The sequence below is a fragment of the Elephantulus edwardii genome, unplaced genomic scaffold, assembly GCF_000299155.1.
Source record: "Elephantulus edwardii isolate Elephantulus edwardi_28Jun2011 unplaced genomic scaffold, EleEdw1.0 scaffold00005, whole genome shotgun sequence".
Classification (NCBI taxonomy): domain Eukaryota; kingdom Metazoa; phylum Chordata; class Mammalia; order Macroscelidea; family Macroscelididae; genus Elephantulus; species Elephantulus edwardii.
In genome coordinates, this window is record NW_006399755.1 from 22,912,574 (window position 1) to 22,932,266 (window position 19,693).

The following is a 19,693-nucleotide window of genomic DNA, read 5'->3' on the forward strand; positions in this document are numbered from 1 at the left end:
TTCTCACAAAAAAAAAAAAAAAAAAAAAAGGCTTAATAAAAAAGAATCAAATGTTGACACTGTCTCATCTTGAATTCGGATCTAGTTTTTTCCTCCAATGGCTTTAAGAACAACAATCCTCATGCCATCCATTTCCCCCTTAAAGAAACAGTTTCCCTCCACAAAAGGAAACCATTTCTAAGAAAAACAAAAACAACCCTTCGAGTAGGTAGCCATGCTTTCTCTTTTATTAGAGTTCACTGTATCTTAAAGTCCTTTTCTCTCTTCACTTAACATTAGACATTAGGTAAGGGATTTTCTCTAGTAGCTAACTCCTATTTTTTATGTTGGGTTGCAGTTTCCTTCATTCCTTTCTATATTTTGTGATTTGGAAAAAAAATTAACTTTTAAAGCCTTCAAAATTTATATATTTTTTTAAAAGATTTTCAAACTATATTCACTGTTTTTATATTTCCCCTCAACTTAAAAATTTGGAATCGGGAGTTTTGCAAACAAATAATGGTGTTGATGTATTGCATTTTATTAAAATGATGCAACTTTTTGGAGCTGCTTATAAATATTGTAACAAAATAGTTATTATATTCTGGAGTTATCTTGTTGTCAAATTTTTCATTTCCTGTCCCTCTATACCAAGAGTTACAATACCTGGATACCTAAACTACACCTTCACGTTTATTTCTCACATGAAAACACCACCGTTATCTTTTGTTAAACAGCCTTGAGAATATGGGCATCCAGCTCATGAAGCCACATTTTACCTAATCACAAATAATTGGCAAGTGATTGGGAATATATTAGGATCAGACTCTGTTACCAATATATCATCTCTTTAATCACATGCTTTGAGTGTCAACTTTAGAAAAGTTGTTCTATATAAAGTCATTTGCGCACTGGACCTGTTTATCCTATAACCATGAGACTCTACAAATCAGCATTGTATGTTGTAGGTGCCTGTGGGTGAAAGACCATTTTTTTAATGTATGATCTAAACTGGCCTGTATGTGAATTGATTCATGGTAGTACATTAACATCAGCTATATAACTCACATAGGAAAGTAGTTGTTTAACACTGTGTTCTTTCAATAGACGAACAAGGTGATTAAAAAAACAAAAACAAACCCACACCAGAACAATGACCCCAAAATGTAGATCAATGAAATACTGAGATGTTCTAACGATAAAGCATAACAAGTACTCTTTTACAACATGAAGTAGCTCCAACAACATTTCTATAAAACCACCGACACTTGATGTTAATCACGACTACAAGAGAACAACAAATATTTCCAGGACAAAAAAGCACTTAGATTTTCATCACTTAGAGATGGTGCATGAACTGACAGAATTAATAGATTTTCATTAGACTCACAACCAAACATTTTGAGCCTGACAAAAACTTTGAGTATAGCCTACAATCCTAAGGCTGGACGAATCTTGAAAGTCATCCACCCAGCTACTAATCAATCCATAATCAAAATGGCCCAGCTGGAAGAGAGTTATATAGGATTATCAACATCCTTCTCAAACTTTGGAGACATATTGCTTTGGTTTTTTTGAATCTTATTTATGCATGGAAGCTCCCATTGTCAGATCAACATCTGTGTCTGCTTCTTCAGCACAAAGGGATACTGGGGGTCACCATGTTCTCTGTGTAAGCCCTACCCATTACTACAAATCGCTATCATACTACTCCTAAATCTTTCTTGTCCTTCCTGGATAATTCCACATCTGTCATGTTTTCCTCACATATCATATTTTCCAAACTCTCCAAGTTCCCCATGCAGCTCAAAACTTGTATTGCCAATTGGACACAGTATCCAGGAAAGGTCTGACCACTTTGTGTGGAAGGAAAGGATTACATCATTATTACTCGTACTATTATCCATAACAAAAACATTAAGAGGAAAAAAAATAAGCAGTGAATCATACAATTATCTCAAATGACCATTCTAGTGGGTGAACTCACTTGTGTTGATGAGAAACTGATTGGAGACACCAGGATGATCAACATCATGGATCGCAGCTGCAAAAATGGCTGCCAGGATTTCCAAATCTGTGAAGACAGCCTGGGGAGCAAAAAAGTGCATTTAACTTCATGTCTCATTCACCAACTGTAAGCATTGAGTTTCATTTAAAACATATGATATCATTCTGGTTGGGAGAAGTTTTGTTGATTTACATAATGTCTGACCATGTTAACTTAATTAAGATGTTGATCTGTTTATCATCTTGAGGTCTCCGAAGTGACAGAGACGATGGTCAGAGCTCAATTCCAACTCAAGCCCGCAAGGCAGGATTTGGAAAGGCAGTAGCAGGATGCCCATGGTTTATGGGAATATTGGATATGTGTTTCCTGGATAGATGGTATGGAAGTTTTCTGATTAAGTAAGTCAAGAAAGGAAGTCCAGTTTTCCCTGCTTGGGACTATAATAACCTTCATAATATTTCCAGCTGAATATCTTAGAAAACAAAGATCAAGTCATAGACTTATAAGACTAAAAGTAGATTATCTCCTAAAACTCAAGTGACAGTGTGGTCAGAAGCTTCCAAATATTCATCTATCTGTTCAGTCAACAATTGTGAATGCTATGGGCAAGATTTCAGAACGTTTGAAAGGCAGAAACCTAATGTTCCCTGGTCAACTCCTTCTTGGAATGTTGTGAAGGCTTCTCTGCCTCCACCCATGGTCAATGAATTAAATCTAGGTTTTTTTTTAAGTATATATCATTACGTTCCCCAGGTTAAAAAAAATTTCTTTTCTCATCCTCTGTGATTACTTAAATTTACCGATCCTTCAAGTGCCAGCTCAGATGCCACCTCTCCCAGGAAAACCAATCTAATTACTCAAGGACCTATTAAGCTCTTCTCTAAATTTCTGTGCCGCTAATAAAGAATTCCTGGTCACAGAGGAAGTAGTAGTCCATCAACATCAGTGCACAGTTGATGAACAGTGTTGATCCACTTAAACAGAACATAAATATACTATTATTCACTTTCTTTGGGAGGGAGGATAAAAGACCCTTAGCTCAACCCTCACTTCCTTAAATCTTCCTGGGTTTCTTCCAGAAAACATGGAACCCAAGTGCGTGGTCAATTTAATCTTTCCTTGCCCCCTAAATTGAGCATGCACGAGTGGGGCTGGATATGGTTTAATCATCAATTCCTGCAATGAATCAGTGCATCTGGAAGTGTCTGACCACCATCAGCTCCATCTGTCAAGTAAGATCCTGGCCTGCTGGGTACACTAATGATTGGACTGGTGTATGAAATGCAAGAGGTGTTAAGGGACAGAATGATAATCCGTGGTCTCATATCTTGTCTAGCAAGATAAAGCACTGTATCGTTCTGTTTCACTGTCTTCTCTGCTTCAGCAGTTTGTCTTAAACATTCAGTAACTTTTTGTTTTTCCCGTAACAGAATCATTTTTGTGCGTCTATAAGAGAATAATGCTATAAACATTTACCCTTAGCAGGAATAATATAGAAAACTTTATATTCATTGAAATGCCTCACTGTGCAAGGTATGGTTTTGTTTCAGTTGACTATACGGATGCATAATGAAGGAGCTCTGGGGGTCTAATGGATAAAGAGTTGTACTGCCAAGACAGAGTTGGAATGCACTAGCTGCCCCAAAGTAGAAAGATGGGCAATTTCCTCCCATTCGGATCTAGCGACTCCGAAAACTCACTAGAGGGTGAGCTATGGGTCAACTCCAACTCAACAGCACTTAGCAACAACAACAACAACAACAACATATGCATAATGAAGATATACTATGTCCTAGACACCAAACTAATCACTTTGAGAGTAAAAATACCATAAGGAATAAGCTATTTTTCCTACCCTGAAGATTATACTAAACGCTAAATCAAGAAATAGTTTTAAATTTGCAAACAATATAAAAAGAAATTTGCTCTTGTATTTGAAGCAGAAGAAATGGAACTGTCATATCTTTTTATAAACAACCCATTTGCTGAGTGTTATTATATAATAACAAGGGAGTTGTGGTGCCACAATGGTTAAGTGTTTGATTGCTAACCTAAGTTCCTAGTTCAAAAACATCAGCTTTACAATTTTGGAAACTCTTTAGGGAATTTCTGCTCTGTTCTGGAAGGTCATTGTGTGCCCCCATTGTTTCAACAGGAGTGAGTTTTGATATATGTAATAAAGAACTTTCATACCATTCACAACATGTCAGTCAGTTAATTACATTATTTTTTTTTTTTTTATGAACTGCCCATCACATGAAACTTTAGAAAATATGTGGGCAGGTATAGAAACAGATCACAACTACTTACATCTAATGCTGGCGTAGAGAGAAGAACATGAGTCGACTGGGCTACATCAGCAGCATGTAGGCTGTTATGATACGCCACATCAGAATGGTAATGGTCTTCTAAAGTCATCATGTAGGTCACAAATGTGTCAGATGAGATTTTGAATGTCTTTAGGAGGTCTCTTTCCTACATAGTAAAATAAATTAGAACATAAGTGAATGTTCAGAAAGGGAGTGCAGTCAAATCAGAAAACAAATCGGATTTTTTTTAAAAAAAAGTCATAAGTCATTCTAATGGTCAACCACCTTTTGATCCCATTTACTCACCTGGAATATGGCATACATGATGCATGTTAGGGGCCTGTTGTGTGAATATCCAGCCACATTGAAGATGTTAAGGCCCCATTTATTCAAGTCCTCCAGCTCCTACACACAAAGTTAGAGGATGTTAGTGATAAAGCTGATTTTTTTCCATATCTCATCGTTATTCACTTCTTTGTCAAACAACAGCTAAGACTCTAAGGTGCTCTAGTTGCCTGAGAATCTGAAAAGTGAGTGATCTCGGATAGTGAGTACCTTCTTCATGGCAGTGACCAGTCTGTTTTCTCTGAGAAAGGAAAGGTATGTGAATTTTTAAATATTTAGTGGATGGACTATATTTTCCATACATAAGTCCTCAACTAAAACTGCTTTCAGAGGTAGTTTTGAGTGGGCAGAGAGGTCTATAGGTTCACTTTTCTGTCTTGCCCTTTGTGGCTCACTGGCCCATTACTAATAACCTTGGAAACTCCTCCAGTCTGCTCATTGTCACTGAGAGCCGGGTTAGGGAGGCAGGGCTGTCAGAATGTGCATAAGTCAACCTCACTTTAGGGGAAAACTTTAAATGCAAAAGGTCATGAAGAATTTCAGTCGTGCATTTTACTCCTGAATACGGCAAGAACTAGAAGACCCATCATCCTGTCCGATGTCATCATCTTATTTCATGAGTATCTGACTCAAGGAGAAATTTATTCTTTTCTTAATTCTTGCCCAGAATAATGGTTCCAGGCTCCCATCAGAGGTTCAGGCCAGTGTTCAATCAATCTTATTCTAACAACAAATTCCAGAAGGCCTCGGTGAATGCTTATGTGTTCACATTAAGTTTCTTTTGTAAGCTCACAAAGATAAGAGGATGTTAGCAGTTGTCTTGCAGAGTCTTTTAAAGAAGGTACCAATCCTTTCATCTTTAACTACTGGGATTGAGGCTCAAGAGTGCTGTCAATTTCTCATCATTTCCTTCCCAGTCTCTCAAATTGGCCTGGAATTTTCCATTGACCATTGGCACACAGTCTCTGAAATTGCCTCAAAGATGATTCAATCATGCTTGCTGGCCTCCTTTTGAGTTGCACAGTGTTCCTTCAACAGGGTTCTCCACTCTTGAGGAACAGTCCTTAGGGAACAGCACTCAATTTAGGAAAAAAAAAATAGCTTCACTATAGGAGAAGAACCTTCAACTAGGAATCCTAGCAATGGGCAACTGCCTTAATAATAAAGCAAAGACAATCCCTACTGTTTTCTAACAGGCAATTTCCAAGTGTCTACGTCTCTGCTGCTCAATGAAGAACTACATGCACAGGAGTCCAGCTGATACTTGCCTTGGCCAGATGATCTTCATTCTCTGTGTTGACTCCAAAGCGTGAGATGCTTGTGTTGTTTAAGCTTGAGCTGTGCATCAGTTTTTTCACTCCACTGATCTGTGTCATGAGCTGCTGTTTTTTCTTTTTCTCCCTATCTTTTTGGGTTGGAGATGGAATCTCCACATCATTCTGCTTGTCTGCGAGAAAAAAGGGGATAGCTATTTCAAAACATGCTTGCAAGTGATAGTTTACTACAATACTAAAAATAGCTTCCAACAGACTGATGCAAGTTATGGCTTAACAGGGGCATTAGAGCTTTATCACACAAACTTATGAGGTAGGTGGGGGAAATAGGATGGTTCATTGCCTCATCTTGTTAATCAGACTGAGGGCCACAAGATAAGGAACTTGTCCAAGAAGTGACGCCTGTTTACAGACTGACAAGAGAATTACACTTGTACGTTTTCAATGTGAAACGTCAATATTGGCATTTAGACTTGTTATTAAAAGGAATACTGTGATTATAAAATTGCAAAATTCATACAGTAAAGACCAAGTTAACAAAAATCATCATCTATACAATTTACTGTATGCTTATTTATTTTTTTATTTTAGAAATCAAAGAGGCATTAGCGGGGCTCAGTTTAGATGAGCAATGTCTATATCATAAGTGGCCCATACTCCTCAAACAATTACCTAAAATTTCTGATTTATGACAAATTGAATTTTAGAGAGCAGAGCCTAATTTCAGTTTTATTTGTTATCATGTATCTCTTAATTCTACCAAAACCAAATTATATCCCTGTCTCTCAGTAGAAGAAGGCACTATATTTATTAAATGATGTGTTATTATTAAATATTTATAAAAATATCATTTAATGAAAAAAAAATTTACTATAATATGATAGTAATGAAGTTAGGAAAGATGAAAACATGTCTTCTTGCCCAAAGAAGCTCTTTCCTCCATGTTATTAAAAACATCAGCAATCAAATCTTTTATTTCACCTCAAAGGAGATGTATTTTGAGCATTTCTGGAAAACACACATGAAGTTTTTCAGGATACAGGGATGTAGGTGAGTGCACTGAAGTACTTAGTTACTAAATTTTTCAAGAGCTACTTCACTGAACTAAAATGCATGACCATGTAGCTTAAAAAGTTAATGCAGCTTTCAGAAAATCTTAGCCTTCATGGTGCAGAGGCTAAGGTTTGGTTGCTAACCTAGTATTGTGAGTTCAAACCTACCATCTGTTCCAAAGAACAAAGATTTACAGCCTTGGAAATCCCATGGGGCAGTTCTATTCTTACAGGGTTGTTTCAAATAGCAGTGAACTGAATGGCAATGAACATTGGTGACAGTGAAGATTAGCATAATGACAGCTTCTCAGTTTGAAAGTTACATACTTCCAGATAGCATTCTGGGATCTAGATTCTTTGCTTTTAGACTCTTGTAGATGATGGATCATCAAGTATTCTCCCTAGAGACCTCCATCTGCTTACAGGTCCCTGTGGGCATTGCATCATAATGCAATCAAAACAAGGACATTGTGACAGTCCCAGCCTTCATGTGTATCTCATTGCCTGGCTGCAGGCTAAGGAGAAGAAACTCCTGCCACTAGCATCCTGGTACTGTCTCTAGAGGCCCATGAGCTCCTAGACCCACAGGCCTATGACTTTAGTTTAAGGAGGCATTTCAGTGGTCATTTCATTTAATTTGGCAGTTTCCAATATTACTTCAGCACCATCAGAAGCACCCAAGGAACTTTCAGAAAACACAAATTCCTAAGCTTCATCCAGCCACATATTCAATCAGTACTTTTTTTCAAAAGCTTCCCAAGTGAGGATCAGCCAGGAACCTATCATAATCCACACTCTCACTTTTCACATGAAGTCAGCAACTTGCCCAAGCTAAAAGGGCAATCTATTCAACAGATATTTATTTTGCAATTACTTTGTTCCAGACACAGTGATTTAACAGCACAAAACCCAAGGCTTGAGATTCCTGTTAAAATCTCTTGCCTGTGTCGTGATCTCTGGCAGAAAAACCCATATATTATTTCTGAAATGATTTTTTCCCCTCCTTCTTACTTTGTTCCTAATAATTTCTATTTAATGCTCAAAGGAAAGAGTACAATAGCCTCTATCTTTCCGACCACTATGCGTGTCTGGTTAAAGATGTTGTTGGATTCTCACGTGCCACTGCAGAAGGAACCAGCAACAGCACTATCCTAGCAGCTTTCCCCTTTTAATTAAAGATTCCCTGTAACAGCAAGTAATTGAGCTGAACCACGGTTGTGTCTGGAACATTTCAATAAAGAAGAAAGCCATTATTCACAGTGAGTGCCAATTCGACATTAATGGGTGTTCCCCAATGCAGGCCATGGAACAACTGATCAGTTTTCCTTTCTGAATTTCCTCTCTTAAATGCTCAACCATCACAGTGGGGAAATAATCTGAAACACAGATGAAAGGAATCCCAAGAAACACTTCATTTAAATTCACAGAACAGCCAGAATGTGGTGGGGAAGCCATTGACCGCTATAAAACAGACAAACAAAACACCAGATCCAGGAAATGCTCTTAAGTGAGAAATGCTAATGTCAGAGGGTTTTACTTGCTAGATCACAGCAAGCTATGATGCAAAATGACTAGGCTTTTCTCCTTGCCTCTTGAAATGTCTAAGTTTTAGCTTTTCAGAGGGTAGGTTGGGGATGTGGAAGAGTGTTAATTTCATTTTCTATATATTAAAATATTAAGGAACACCTTGAGACTATGGCCGTTTATGCATTCTTCAAACCAAGACCTAGGCCCACTGCCAAACAGCCTTCAGTCAAACAATGCTGTTGTTCATTGCCACTGAGTTGGAACTGACTCATAGCTGACCCTCCCCAGCAGGGTTTTCAGAGGCTGTAAATCTCATGGGAGGAGACTGTCCATCTTTCTCCCATGAAACAGGTAGAGGATTTGAAGCACCTGCTTCTTGTAATACATTCTATTTCATGAAAAAATCCTACAAGCCTAATTCTTAGATATTTCTCAGAAATACACACACACACACACACACACATATGTATAACTTAAATGTTTCTAAAATACACATTTCTTTTATATATTTTCTGAGTTCCTTACAGACTTCTTTTCTAGCCCAGGTATTAGTCTCTTAAGTGCTAGACCTAAATACTCCACTGGCCTGATGTCCTGGCTTAAGAATATATTAGCTGTGTGGCTTTGATCAAACTACTTCATCCCTCAGGGCTTCAATTTTCTTCCCAGCAAAATGAGGGAGTCAGCATCCAGGGCCCGTGACTTCCCTTGCTTATCTGACCCTCAATGAAAATGGAATGTGCATTTGTAGTCTGGACGCATGTTCTTTCATTGGTTTATTTTCAAATGTGTTGAATGGTGAGTCTAGGGTTAAACTCTGGGAACCAGTTGCCGGGTTCAATTCTATCAAACTGCCCAGCAGTCAGTTCCTATCAGGACAATCTTATCAGGAAGGCATCTGAGATGCCATATATGGCATCTCACTTTATGATCATCCCATATTACAGATAGGGGAATTGACACAACTATTTAAATATTATTTCACTTTTTCTTATTATAGTCTCCCAAGGACATTTAGAATTCTCGTCGTCCTTTCTAACTTGTTTGTTCAGCTCTACTTATTACCTTTCTAATGTAAACCATCTCCATGAAGTGAAAGTCTAACAAACTTCATAGCTTGTCCTTGAAAACTTCTGTTGTTGTTATGTGAAAACTAGTTTTTTAATAATAATAAACAAAGTGAGTTGTTTCTCTCATGAGATGTGTCCAAACAGTAAACACACTATTTAAGAGTTGACATTTGCTTGCATAATGTTAATTATACATAAGGATATATTATACTTTATGCAAATGTATGTATATTATACATTATACATATATAATATATGTTATACATTATATAATACATAGTTCTATAATATATATTATATAGTATACATTACATATGTCATATATATTATATAATGTATATATTATACAATTAAGAAGTAGAAATTATATATAAGTGAATACTATGCAATTATACATAAGTGTTTACACTGAGAGCTAATCTTTATTATCAGTTTTCTTGCTTGAGAGCCTATGATTATTTAATAAAAAAACCAACCACACAAACCTGAAGATTAATAAGTGCATAACTATTGTTGTTCTTGGCAAAGGGAGAGTGAAAAAGGCTAGAGAAGACTGGAGAGGTCCAGTCTTAGATTACTGAAGACTCAGGGACTTCTCAGTAGGGAGTGTCTCCAAAAGAAGGACAAGTTCTGACATTTTAAAATGTAATTTTTATGTAAGCAGCTGGTTATTGCATTTGCTGACCTTGTCCTCTCTCATACCCATTAACCTGTAAAAGCATCCCTAAAGCAGCCTCCAGTTTGTGAAAAACAACAGGATGTTGGGCAGATCAAGGTATAACCGCAATGGTTAGTAGAAGATGCCTATCTTCAGGGCAGTAAGAGGGAAGAAGGAAGAATAAAAGGATCAGCATGGAATGTTTTCTGTTCAATTAGAGTCTAGCCATTTCTTAGAGTAGGGCTGTAAGAAAAAAAATTCTCCTTTGTTCTCTGACACAAGGTTGTCACAACTGCAGCTGGAGAGAACCAGGTGCTGCAGACACCCACATACTGGAAGCAGTTGGAAAGGCACTTGTTAATTGTGCCAGTGCCAATCTGCTGCAGAGTAATGTGATGGGCTTTGTACTGGGCTGTGCAAGGAGGAAGCTGATTGATCTGCTGATAGCAGGAACTGCTTTGGCATTAGAGAAACAGGATTGATTTTTAAAAATAAATAAATAAAACCCAAAGAGGTATGTGCTTCCATAAAGCATCAGAGTAAATTAAGCTCATCAAGGCAAGGAAATGTTCATCGGTTTAATGACATGTGGTCATGGCCAAAAAAAGATGGGAGATGTGATGTTCAACTGTGAATGGACCATTTCCCTGAAAAGTGGGATTCTTTGACAAAATAAAATTTAGCCATAATTGAAATTCAGCAGAACCAGAATTGAAATGGTATCCATTCACTTTAACATGCAGATTCTTCAGCCCTTATTCTACCAAAATATAACCTAAATAGGTTGATGATATAAATAGCATTACCGTTAAGCAAGATATCAGATATCAATAGTAATCAAATGGGATACATGACTATGGTTGAAGATCATTCATGTAAGTTATTTCCTGTCAGTGTCATGTGCTAAATGTTAGCAATGTGGCAAGTGAAAATGGTAGATAAAGACTTAGATAAGGAGGATAGCAATGCTGCTTATACAAAATAAAATCTTTCTGAAACAGCTTCTCTCTCTTTTCCCTCCATTCTCTTATCTTTAAGAAATAACTTCACAATAGTCACATTTCCAAAACTAATTCTCATGGTTCCAGTCCCTGGAAGAGTTATTACCCTGTCATACTCCTTACAGGCCTTCAAAAAGGAAAAAACCTTTTTTTCTCAAAGTCCAGGTACTGAAAGCATTCAAAGAAGACTCAAAGGAGCGGTTAGAGCTACCCCTACTGTTGGAGTAACTGCGGGACCCCTCCTCCAACCTTCAGAGGTGTTGGCAGAGATGCAAGTGGGTGGGTAGATATGGTATGTGAGGTTCATATAAATACAATCAGCCCACTAAAAACTTTCTGTCTTGGTTAGGGATTTTCATTCTTTCACCATCATCTTATTGCTTAGATATTCTTCCCCTTTAAAAATTGTCCACCCTTCTTAATTTAAATGGATTTTCTTTTTTGTGACTTAACTCCACCTCAAAATTTCACAGGGATGCTCCTGATGGGCTGCAGAAATTTATACAGAAAAACTTCAATTATGGGAACATGCCCCAGTTAACATCTTACCTAAGAAAGTATTGGAAATGTATTCTGACACCTGGTTCCCTGATCGGCTCATCTCTGACAGGTGTGTCAGTTCCCGGTTCAGCATTCTTTTAAACTGTGCACAAAAAAACCAAAAATGCATTAACCACTAAAGTATGCATATTATCACTTAAGCTATCTTGAACTTTCATGTATAAAGGACATGAAATTGGATAAACAGATATCATTAGATGAGTGACACTACTTCTACAAATATGATAGCATTTTAATTAAAAATTATTCCAATGTCACCTTAGAGAAAAGGGATTTCCTCAAGATTTCTTAAAATTAACATTTTCTCTCTTTTTGGAGATGCAAACATAGAAAAAGGAATTTCCAGATCAGTCAAGATTATTTCACTTGAGCAATAAGTACATTTAAAAAAACACATTGAATATTAGCCCTAACATACAGCTGAATTTAATCAGTAAAAAGATATTGTATGTGAAAAATTTAAGGGAATACCAAAATGAAAATAGCATCCTTTTAAAAAGAGAGCTGAGAATAAGATTGATATAATACAGCAGAATATATTTAAATACAGTGTCATATAACATGCCATTATTTCACAATAAATAGCCTCAGTGGGCTAAGTGACAACACAAATTAAATCATTACAGATGGGTTCCACGCCACAGAAAACATACAGATCTAAATGGTTTGTATTCTACCAAACACACATAATAGAAGCAAATTAACCCACCTTGATGTAACCCCAAGATACAGATAACAAATAGTTTGCCTCAGGCATTTTGGAATGCACTGCTTGCCACAATCCACAAATCCCTTTGGAAGAATTCACAGAGAGAAAGCAATCTCCAGAGGACCACAAAAGCCCTGCAGATCCAGTGGTAAAATCATCAAAACTTAGAAAAGATAAAGCCTCCAAAACTTAGGGCATTTCCTAATCCAAACAAAGCCCATCTTCGGAATCCCTTCTTGCAAGAAGCCTGTGCTCCCCGCTTATTTCCTGGCAGAGGAGAGTAATGAAATCAGGGATTGCACGAAGGTTCTGCAAGAGCCTGTCCAAATGTATTCAGCTGGCTGGTTTAAAGCACTTATAAATTATGAATAGTCCCAGTGGCCGAAGGGGTTTCCAGTTTATATTAGTCCTGCTCAGCTGAACTCTGCAAGGAAGCAGCAATTCTCCTTTCCTGAGGGGTTGCCAGACTGGGAAACACAGCCATCTTTTAAAAAGAAGAAGATTAAGATGGAGGAAGCCCCATGAATATTTAAGTAAATCTGAAGTAGGTATCCTCCCTCCTCTCAACTAGGTGCTCCTTAACCCTCTCTACTGCTGAGACCAGTACTTTGCAGAGGCAGCCTCCACACAAAGCTCAGTGGCTCTGATTGTTTCACAGGGACAGTGCATTAGGCTCATTTACTTCTCCAGCATTTTTTAAAAAAAACCGAAAACCGTTAGAACTGTGGATGTTTTCACACGAGCCTTTCAGTATACTAGATTCCCCCCCCCCCAGTAGTTTTTAGGGATCTTGTTTGCAAATCAGCACATATCTAGTGTATGTGTATCCACATATCTAGTCTTCTTCACAATGAAATGAATAGGAATAGAATGAATTTCTTTCCTTTTAAAAGTGCATTCATGAGTTGCCTGCAATTTTCTGTGCTCCAGTAGATCATTAATATGCATATTGGGCTGCATTTGACTACGTACATTTATGTTTCCATTTGCTATAGAATGGATCAGGAACCAGCAGGTACCATTTGCTGAACGAATGATGAATTATTTGGGATTGTGACCTACTATGCTTTGTTTTTTGTAGGTTCAAGTTGTATTTAATCTCAAGAATACTCATAAGTGACATGAATTTTAATTTTTTTTAAAAACAATCTAAGGGATGTTCTCCCTCTCTCCCTTTCTTAATAGTTTGACAGTACAAGCAAGAGAGAAGACTAAATAAATCTCTAAAGATGTGGGACTCCCTCTCTATTCATTCGCTTTACATTTACTTCCTTGTTCCTCCCTTTTACGCCACCCTGGATACCAGGAGTTCAAGGACAGCATGTTAAAAGAATAGCAAGACACCATGGCAACAGCCCCTACATGAAATTGGCTCTCTTCTGGAAGGCTTTCCCTTTCCAGAGAAGCATCCTATACTGACAGTGACTTCACTTCAAGCATCCAATCCTCAGTCATGCTATTGCCTGTGCCCAGGAGACCTGGCCTTTTGAGGTAGCACCAGTGCCAAGTCAATATTGCTGCGCACTCATTCACTGAACTATACACTGTCCTTGGAGAGGCGCAGTCGTCTTCTTTCTAGAATAACCTGCTTTTGTGCATGTGTGTTTGCCGTGGTACAACATGTTACAATATGTTAGGGACAGTAACCAGATATTTCTGAACCAATCAGTTTAGCAAGTGTGCTTTCCTTATTGAATATCTGTGCAATTCTGAACTCTAGGTACATTCCATGGTACTTATTTTTTTAACTGTTCAAGCACAATAGACTTTGACTTTTTGGTCTTTCAAAGTGAGGTGGTTACACACAAGATTCAGGAGCTAGAAAAGACAGAGGGTTTTATTTGTATTTTGACTTATCAGCTGAAATTTGGCAAAGCAGAAAACTTTACTTAGATCACTGTTAAAAAATATCTTGTGAAAGGCTTCCAGACAGATGATTTCTTTCATAATTAGATCTGGGCGCTAGATATAGTCAAACGAAACATTCAAACAACCATCCTCACTTGGTGTATTCGGGTATCTTTGATGTATTTAGGAATAATTTGGAGACGATCAGGATTATATTAGTTAAAGAATGCTATTTATGATGAACTACATTTGAAAAATATTTCTTGAATATCTAAAATGTGTCAGGCAAATATACTGGGGTTGTAGCAGTGGGGGAGGGGAGGCAGAAACCTCCAGAAACCTTTTTATGTTTTTAATCAGCTTACATTTTAAGAGAAACAGAAAGAAAGAAAGAAAGAAAAATAGAGAGCAGATTGGTTAACCACAGAGTTAGCAATAGGGGAGGTTGGTACCGCATCTTTATCAGCCATACATACATTCCTCAGTTCAGAAGATAGGAGCAGGTGAAAATCAAATCCCAAAGTCCTAACAGATGAAAGCCTTTTCTTCTTCCTTTCCTCCCACAGCTAGAGGACCCTGACAGTATACACTATTAAATACCAGTCTTATAGGAGGAACAGGTAGGAACCTCTGCCACTAAGCTGAGAAGAAAATAAACTCCTCGATCTTCCTGTAGAGCTACTAAAGGATCAATGTACCCAAGTACGTCGTTAACATAGTTAACAGATGAATACCACCTCCTTCCTTCTCTTGCCTAGACAAGTTTTTCTATGAGCCTTTTGCTAAGGGCTTGGCGATGCTACAAAAACCCAAAGTCATCCTAAGGTAACCATAAAACACACAACATGATGAAGTACGTAAATGGAGGTCACTCAGTGTCAGAAACTGGCCCAGTCCTTTAAATGTTGCTTAGCAACAACCACTGGTTTTCCTCCTCTTTAAGGGAGGGCCCAACCACATTGACTAAGGCAATCATTGCTCTCCTCCAAAAGTATTTATGAAGGGCTCACTTATGTTGTCGGGCTCTACACCAACTAAGAAAGGCAGACTTGGCCTTCAAGAGTAGACAGGAGCTATCTTATACATTCTAGTAATGTAGTGTGCAATTAGCTCTGGTTAGTATGTGAGACGTATTAAGGAATGGAATGGATAGAATGATATTTGAGGTTAAGACTGAGGAGACAGTTGGGAGCACAACCTAATTAGCTTTTGGGATCTGACTCTCAGCTAGAAATTGATTCTTTAGAGCCAGAAGACAGCTATGAAATAATGGATGAATCTTAAAGTTCATGCTCAGTTGTCATCAGGGTTTTAAAAAAGCCACTTGGCCACTGAAATGTAAAATAAGTGGAGTACGATTTGGGGTTCTACCCCTAACCTTTCATGAACCATGATACATTAGGCTGCTTCTTACTGCCTGAGTTCTTTACTCACCAGCCACCAATACTTCCCCAAAAGCAAAACAACTTCATCATAACTGAGGAAAGCTGATCAGATCAGAAATAGAACAAGTCTACAAGTAGAAGTCACCAACAAGGAAAACAAGCATTTATCATCTCTCCAGACTTTTATATTCTAGGACTCTTAGAATCTCCCTTCCTACTTATCCAATTATGTGTTTAGTCCATTTTGGGAAGTAAGATAGTCAAATAAAACTGTGCCCTGGGGTTCCAACACTGAAAAGGAATAAATATTAGTTACTCTTCAAATGTAATCTTGAATTCCATACCCAGCACATTATTTCAACAATGAATGTGGCTCTGCTGCTAGTAGATATGGATTCTGATTTTCTTTTAAGAGTCTGCCTTCACAAAAAAAAAACCAAAACACGTTAGAAGCTAGCCAGAATTGTGGCCAAAGCCTCTTTCCAACCTAGACAAGCAGATTTTGTGAATGAAACCTTAATAAAGCAAATTCCTCCATCTGCCTCTTGAAGATCACGCTCAATGTTAGTAAGCAATGTTAGAAAGGACCTGACTTACTTAAATCACAATGAATTTGAAAAGGGATAGCTCTTTATACACATATACATATAGTACCTCCTAGGTTAAACAGTAATATTCTTGTTGTGGGGTATCATTGAGTCAGTACTGACTCGTAGCTGATCCTTCAGAAGATTTTCAAAGGCAGTAAGTCGCACAGATGGAAATTGTCCTTCCCCCAGCAGAGCAACTGGTGGATTCGAACAACTCATCACAACTAAGCCACCAGAGCACTCTCTCTTTCTCTCAGTATGTATTTAAATAATATAAAATGTCATTTAATATATTTAGTATGTATTATTAAATATTTAACATATTATTATTTCTATAACATACATTTTTATATGTGTAACTCTAGTGATCTTAGTGGTCAGGGAGTTGCACTATCAGCACAAAGCAGGCAAATTGAATCCACCAGCTGCTCTGGGGAAGAAAAATTAGCAGTCCTCTCCCACGGGATTTACAGCCTCAGGAAACCATTCGGAGGGTCAACTATGAGCCAGTTCTGACTCTATGACCGTGAGTTTGTTTCACATATATCTCTATGTCTATGTCTATCTCTATATCATCTATATCTATATCATCTTCACACATGCACACACAAATAAATAAGATCAAATACAGTTTTCCTAAATAGTATCTTCTCCATGAAATCATCTGTGAATTTTTCTGTGTGTTTTTTGCCTCAACTTCCTTTTACTACTGTGAAGGTATTTTAAAACATATACTAACTAGCACAAATTAAAATTCAGTCATATGCGATCTCATCTTTCTGCTTTGTGACTGCAATCTTTCATTAATTTCCATGCTATGTACAGAGAACATTTCCTTCAGAAACAATTCCTTCTGAGATGGTGAGACATTTCATCATATATTTCTCATTAGAGATCTAGCAAGGATTTTGTGCAAAAATCCACAAGGCAGTTCAGGTAATGAGCTTTTGGTTAAATGTATCGGAGGATAAGCTAAAATGATCTCAGGGACTCTTTCTGGCTGTAATGTTTAGTGATTTTAAATGTTTAAGAATAATATCATCCAGAACTACAATATCACTTAATAGCTGGAAACCACTTTGGAGTACATCCTAAAGGGGCTAAAAAAATATAACCCAGGGCAGCAGAGATGAGATAAAGCAAACCCTTTCCTGTCATTGATAACTTCACGTTGGAACCAGGAGTTGAAAACTATGCGGATGAAAGAAGGTGCCAAGGAGAGGAAGGCAGTCCCTGTAACTACCCCTGTGGGTGGCTGTCTACGCATGAGCCCAGCTGCGAGACAGGCGCCTTATTGTGTGAGATCTTCCTGTTTTTGCAGTATGAAACTCTGTCGAAGTCATTAAAGGCACAAAGACTTTATTAGGGACTACATTTTGACTCATATTTTGCACTCTGTTAGTCATAACTTGGGAAGAATTCCCGGGTATCAGGAAAGTGAAGGGGCAGAAAATGCCTTCTGAAATCATGGAATGGCTCTTTGTGGTGGAAGGAACTGTGACGGCGCCGTTGACTGAAACATGGAAGCAAGGAGAGCTGTCTCTGAGTTCTGGCACATGCCAGCTGTGCAATCGTGGCTAGAATGCATTATCATGGGGCTTAGTTACTTTCGCTGTGGACTCAGTTCTAGCAGCTATAAAATGACTGATTCCCAAGTCCCTCTTACCTGCAAAAACTCTGCTTTTTTCATACTCCTAATTTTAGAGAAGAAAAGGGATAAGATCTTTATGAACCTGTATTTTCATTTGCAAGTATGGTGTCAAAAGAATTGGGATAGAGCACACTTTCTCTAAAGCCCTTTATTAACTTCACAATATCTACAATTTTAAATATTTTTTATTATTTGACAATGTACATCTCCTCTATTCTTTCTTTTCTGTTTTTCCCTATAAATGCTCTGATTTGTTTGAAACACGATATACAATTCCTTCAATGACACATTTTTTTTTTCATTTAAGAAATGAAATTAAAGTTGGATAAAGAGAGGAATGACAAGTTATTGTTGTCTAACATTTACTTAACCAGACAGTCTAGTTCCGGGATGGGATATCCTTGCAAACAAGTTTTGCTGTACTATTTAGAGGACATATCAGAAATAAATCTCAAGAGTTTTTGGAGCTATGCTTTTGATACACCATTGAATGCAGATTATTCTAGGTACCAAATAAGGAAGATACTCTCCAAAACACTTAAGACTAACATGTTGAAGCCTTGATGCCTCTGAATTGTGATACTGGCAAAGAATACTGAATATATCATGGACTATCAGAAACACAAACATATTGTCTTGGGAAAAGTAGAGTCACTGAGCTCCTGAAAAGGAAGGACAGAAAAACAGTGAGATTTTTGTCTCACATACTTTAAGTACAGTACCAGGAGAAGTCAGTCCCTGGAAAGATAGAGGATCAGAGAAAAAATGGAATATTGTCAAGTAAAGAGACTAAAATAATGACAATAATGCAATTAAATAAGTATAGCAGAGATTGTGAGGATGGCACATTAACAGGTTGAGTTTTGTTTTATTGCACAAAGGGTCTCTATGACTCAGAGCCAACTTGATGGCACCTAGTAGGCATAAATGTCAAGAAGTTGAAGGCTTCGCTGAACTGTCTAGTGATACAGTAACTCATGATGCATTAATATGTAAAGAAAAAAATGCAAGACCACCACCAACATTCTGTAACAAAATATTAGCACTTATGATGAAACAAAAACAGATTAAATTTTACTTGTTAGTTAGTAAGCCAAGTGGAGGCATATTAAAAGGCAACTCACTCATTGCCTTTAAGTCAGAACCAAGTCACAGCTGACCCTCTAGTGGGTTTTCAGAGGCTGTAAATCACATGAAAATAGACTTCCCATCCTTCTCCCAAAGAACAGCTGGTACATTCAAACTGCCTACTTTGTATTGGCAGTGCTACTCTCTACCCATGAGGCACCAGAACTCCCTTTAAAGGCAAAGTAGATGTAAATCATTAGTGCCTTTAAAGAGAAAATGAAAAGAAAATATCAAGGTTGAAGATAGCTTTGAATACAATTATTCTACAACTTGAACATAGGTCTCCAGCAACCTTAAAATCCGTATGTATGTATTTCTATGTACTTCTTTTGCTGCTGTTAATTTTTAGAATTTGTCAAACCTTCCCAAGAGAAGGCATGACTCACTATCAAGACATTAAAAACTTAACCTTTCCTAGGCCCAAAGTAATTCTGGTAAGAATGTTTAGAGAAATTTCTCATGGTTCAACATTCTTCAAGCTCTAAAAGTTGTTATAATAATACAAATGTTATAATGACATGGTTAAACAGGTCAAAGACACTATGAATATTTATGCTTGATGATTGTTACATACAATAGATATAGTTATATAGATATA

General features: G+C 37.5%; 1 protein-coding gene across 2 annotated transcripts in view; it reads right to left on the reverse strand.

The window, feature by feature from the left end:
• The window catches only part of LOC102861781 (cAMP-specific 3',5'-cyclic phosphodiesterase 4B-like), a 639,297-nt gene that overhangs the window by 5,162 nt on the left and 614,442 nt on the right, over nt 1-19,693 (reverse strand). The window contains exons 1-6 of one of the 2 annotated variants that reach the window (XM_006879758.1): nt 12,494-12,541; nt 11,773-11,866; nt 5,910-6,088; nt 4,603-4,701; nt 4,298-4,462; nt 1,962-2,066 (exon numbers count right to left, since the gene is read on the reverse strand). In XM_006879758.1, coding sequence (XP_006879820.1) covers nt 1,962-2,066; nt 4,298-4,462; nt 4,603-4,701; nt 5,910-6,088; nt 11,773-11,866; nt 12,494-12,541 — 690 coding nt within the window. Of the gene's footprint in view, nt 1-1,961; nt 2,067-4,297; nt 4,463-4,602; nt 4,702-5,909; nt 6,089-11,772; nt 11,867-12,493; nt 12,542-19,693 lie in introns of those variants that run through there. The other variant, XM_006879759.1, reaches the window with a different exon arrangement.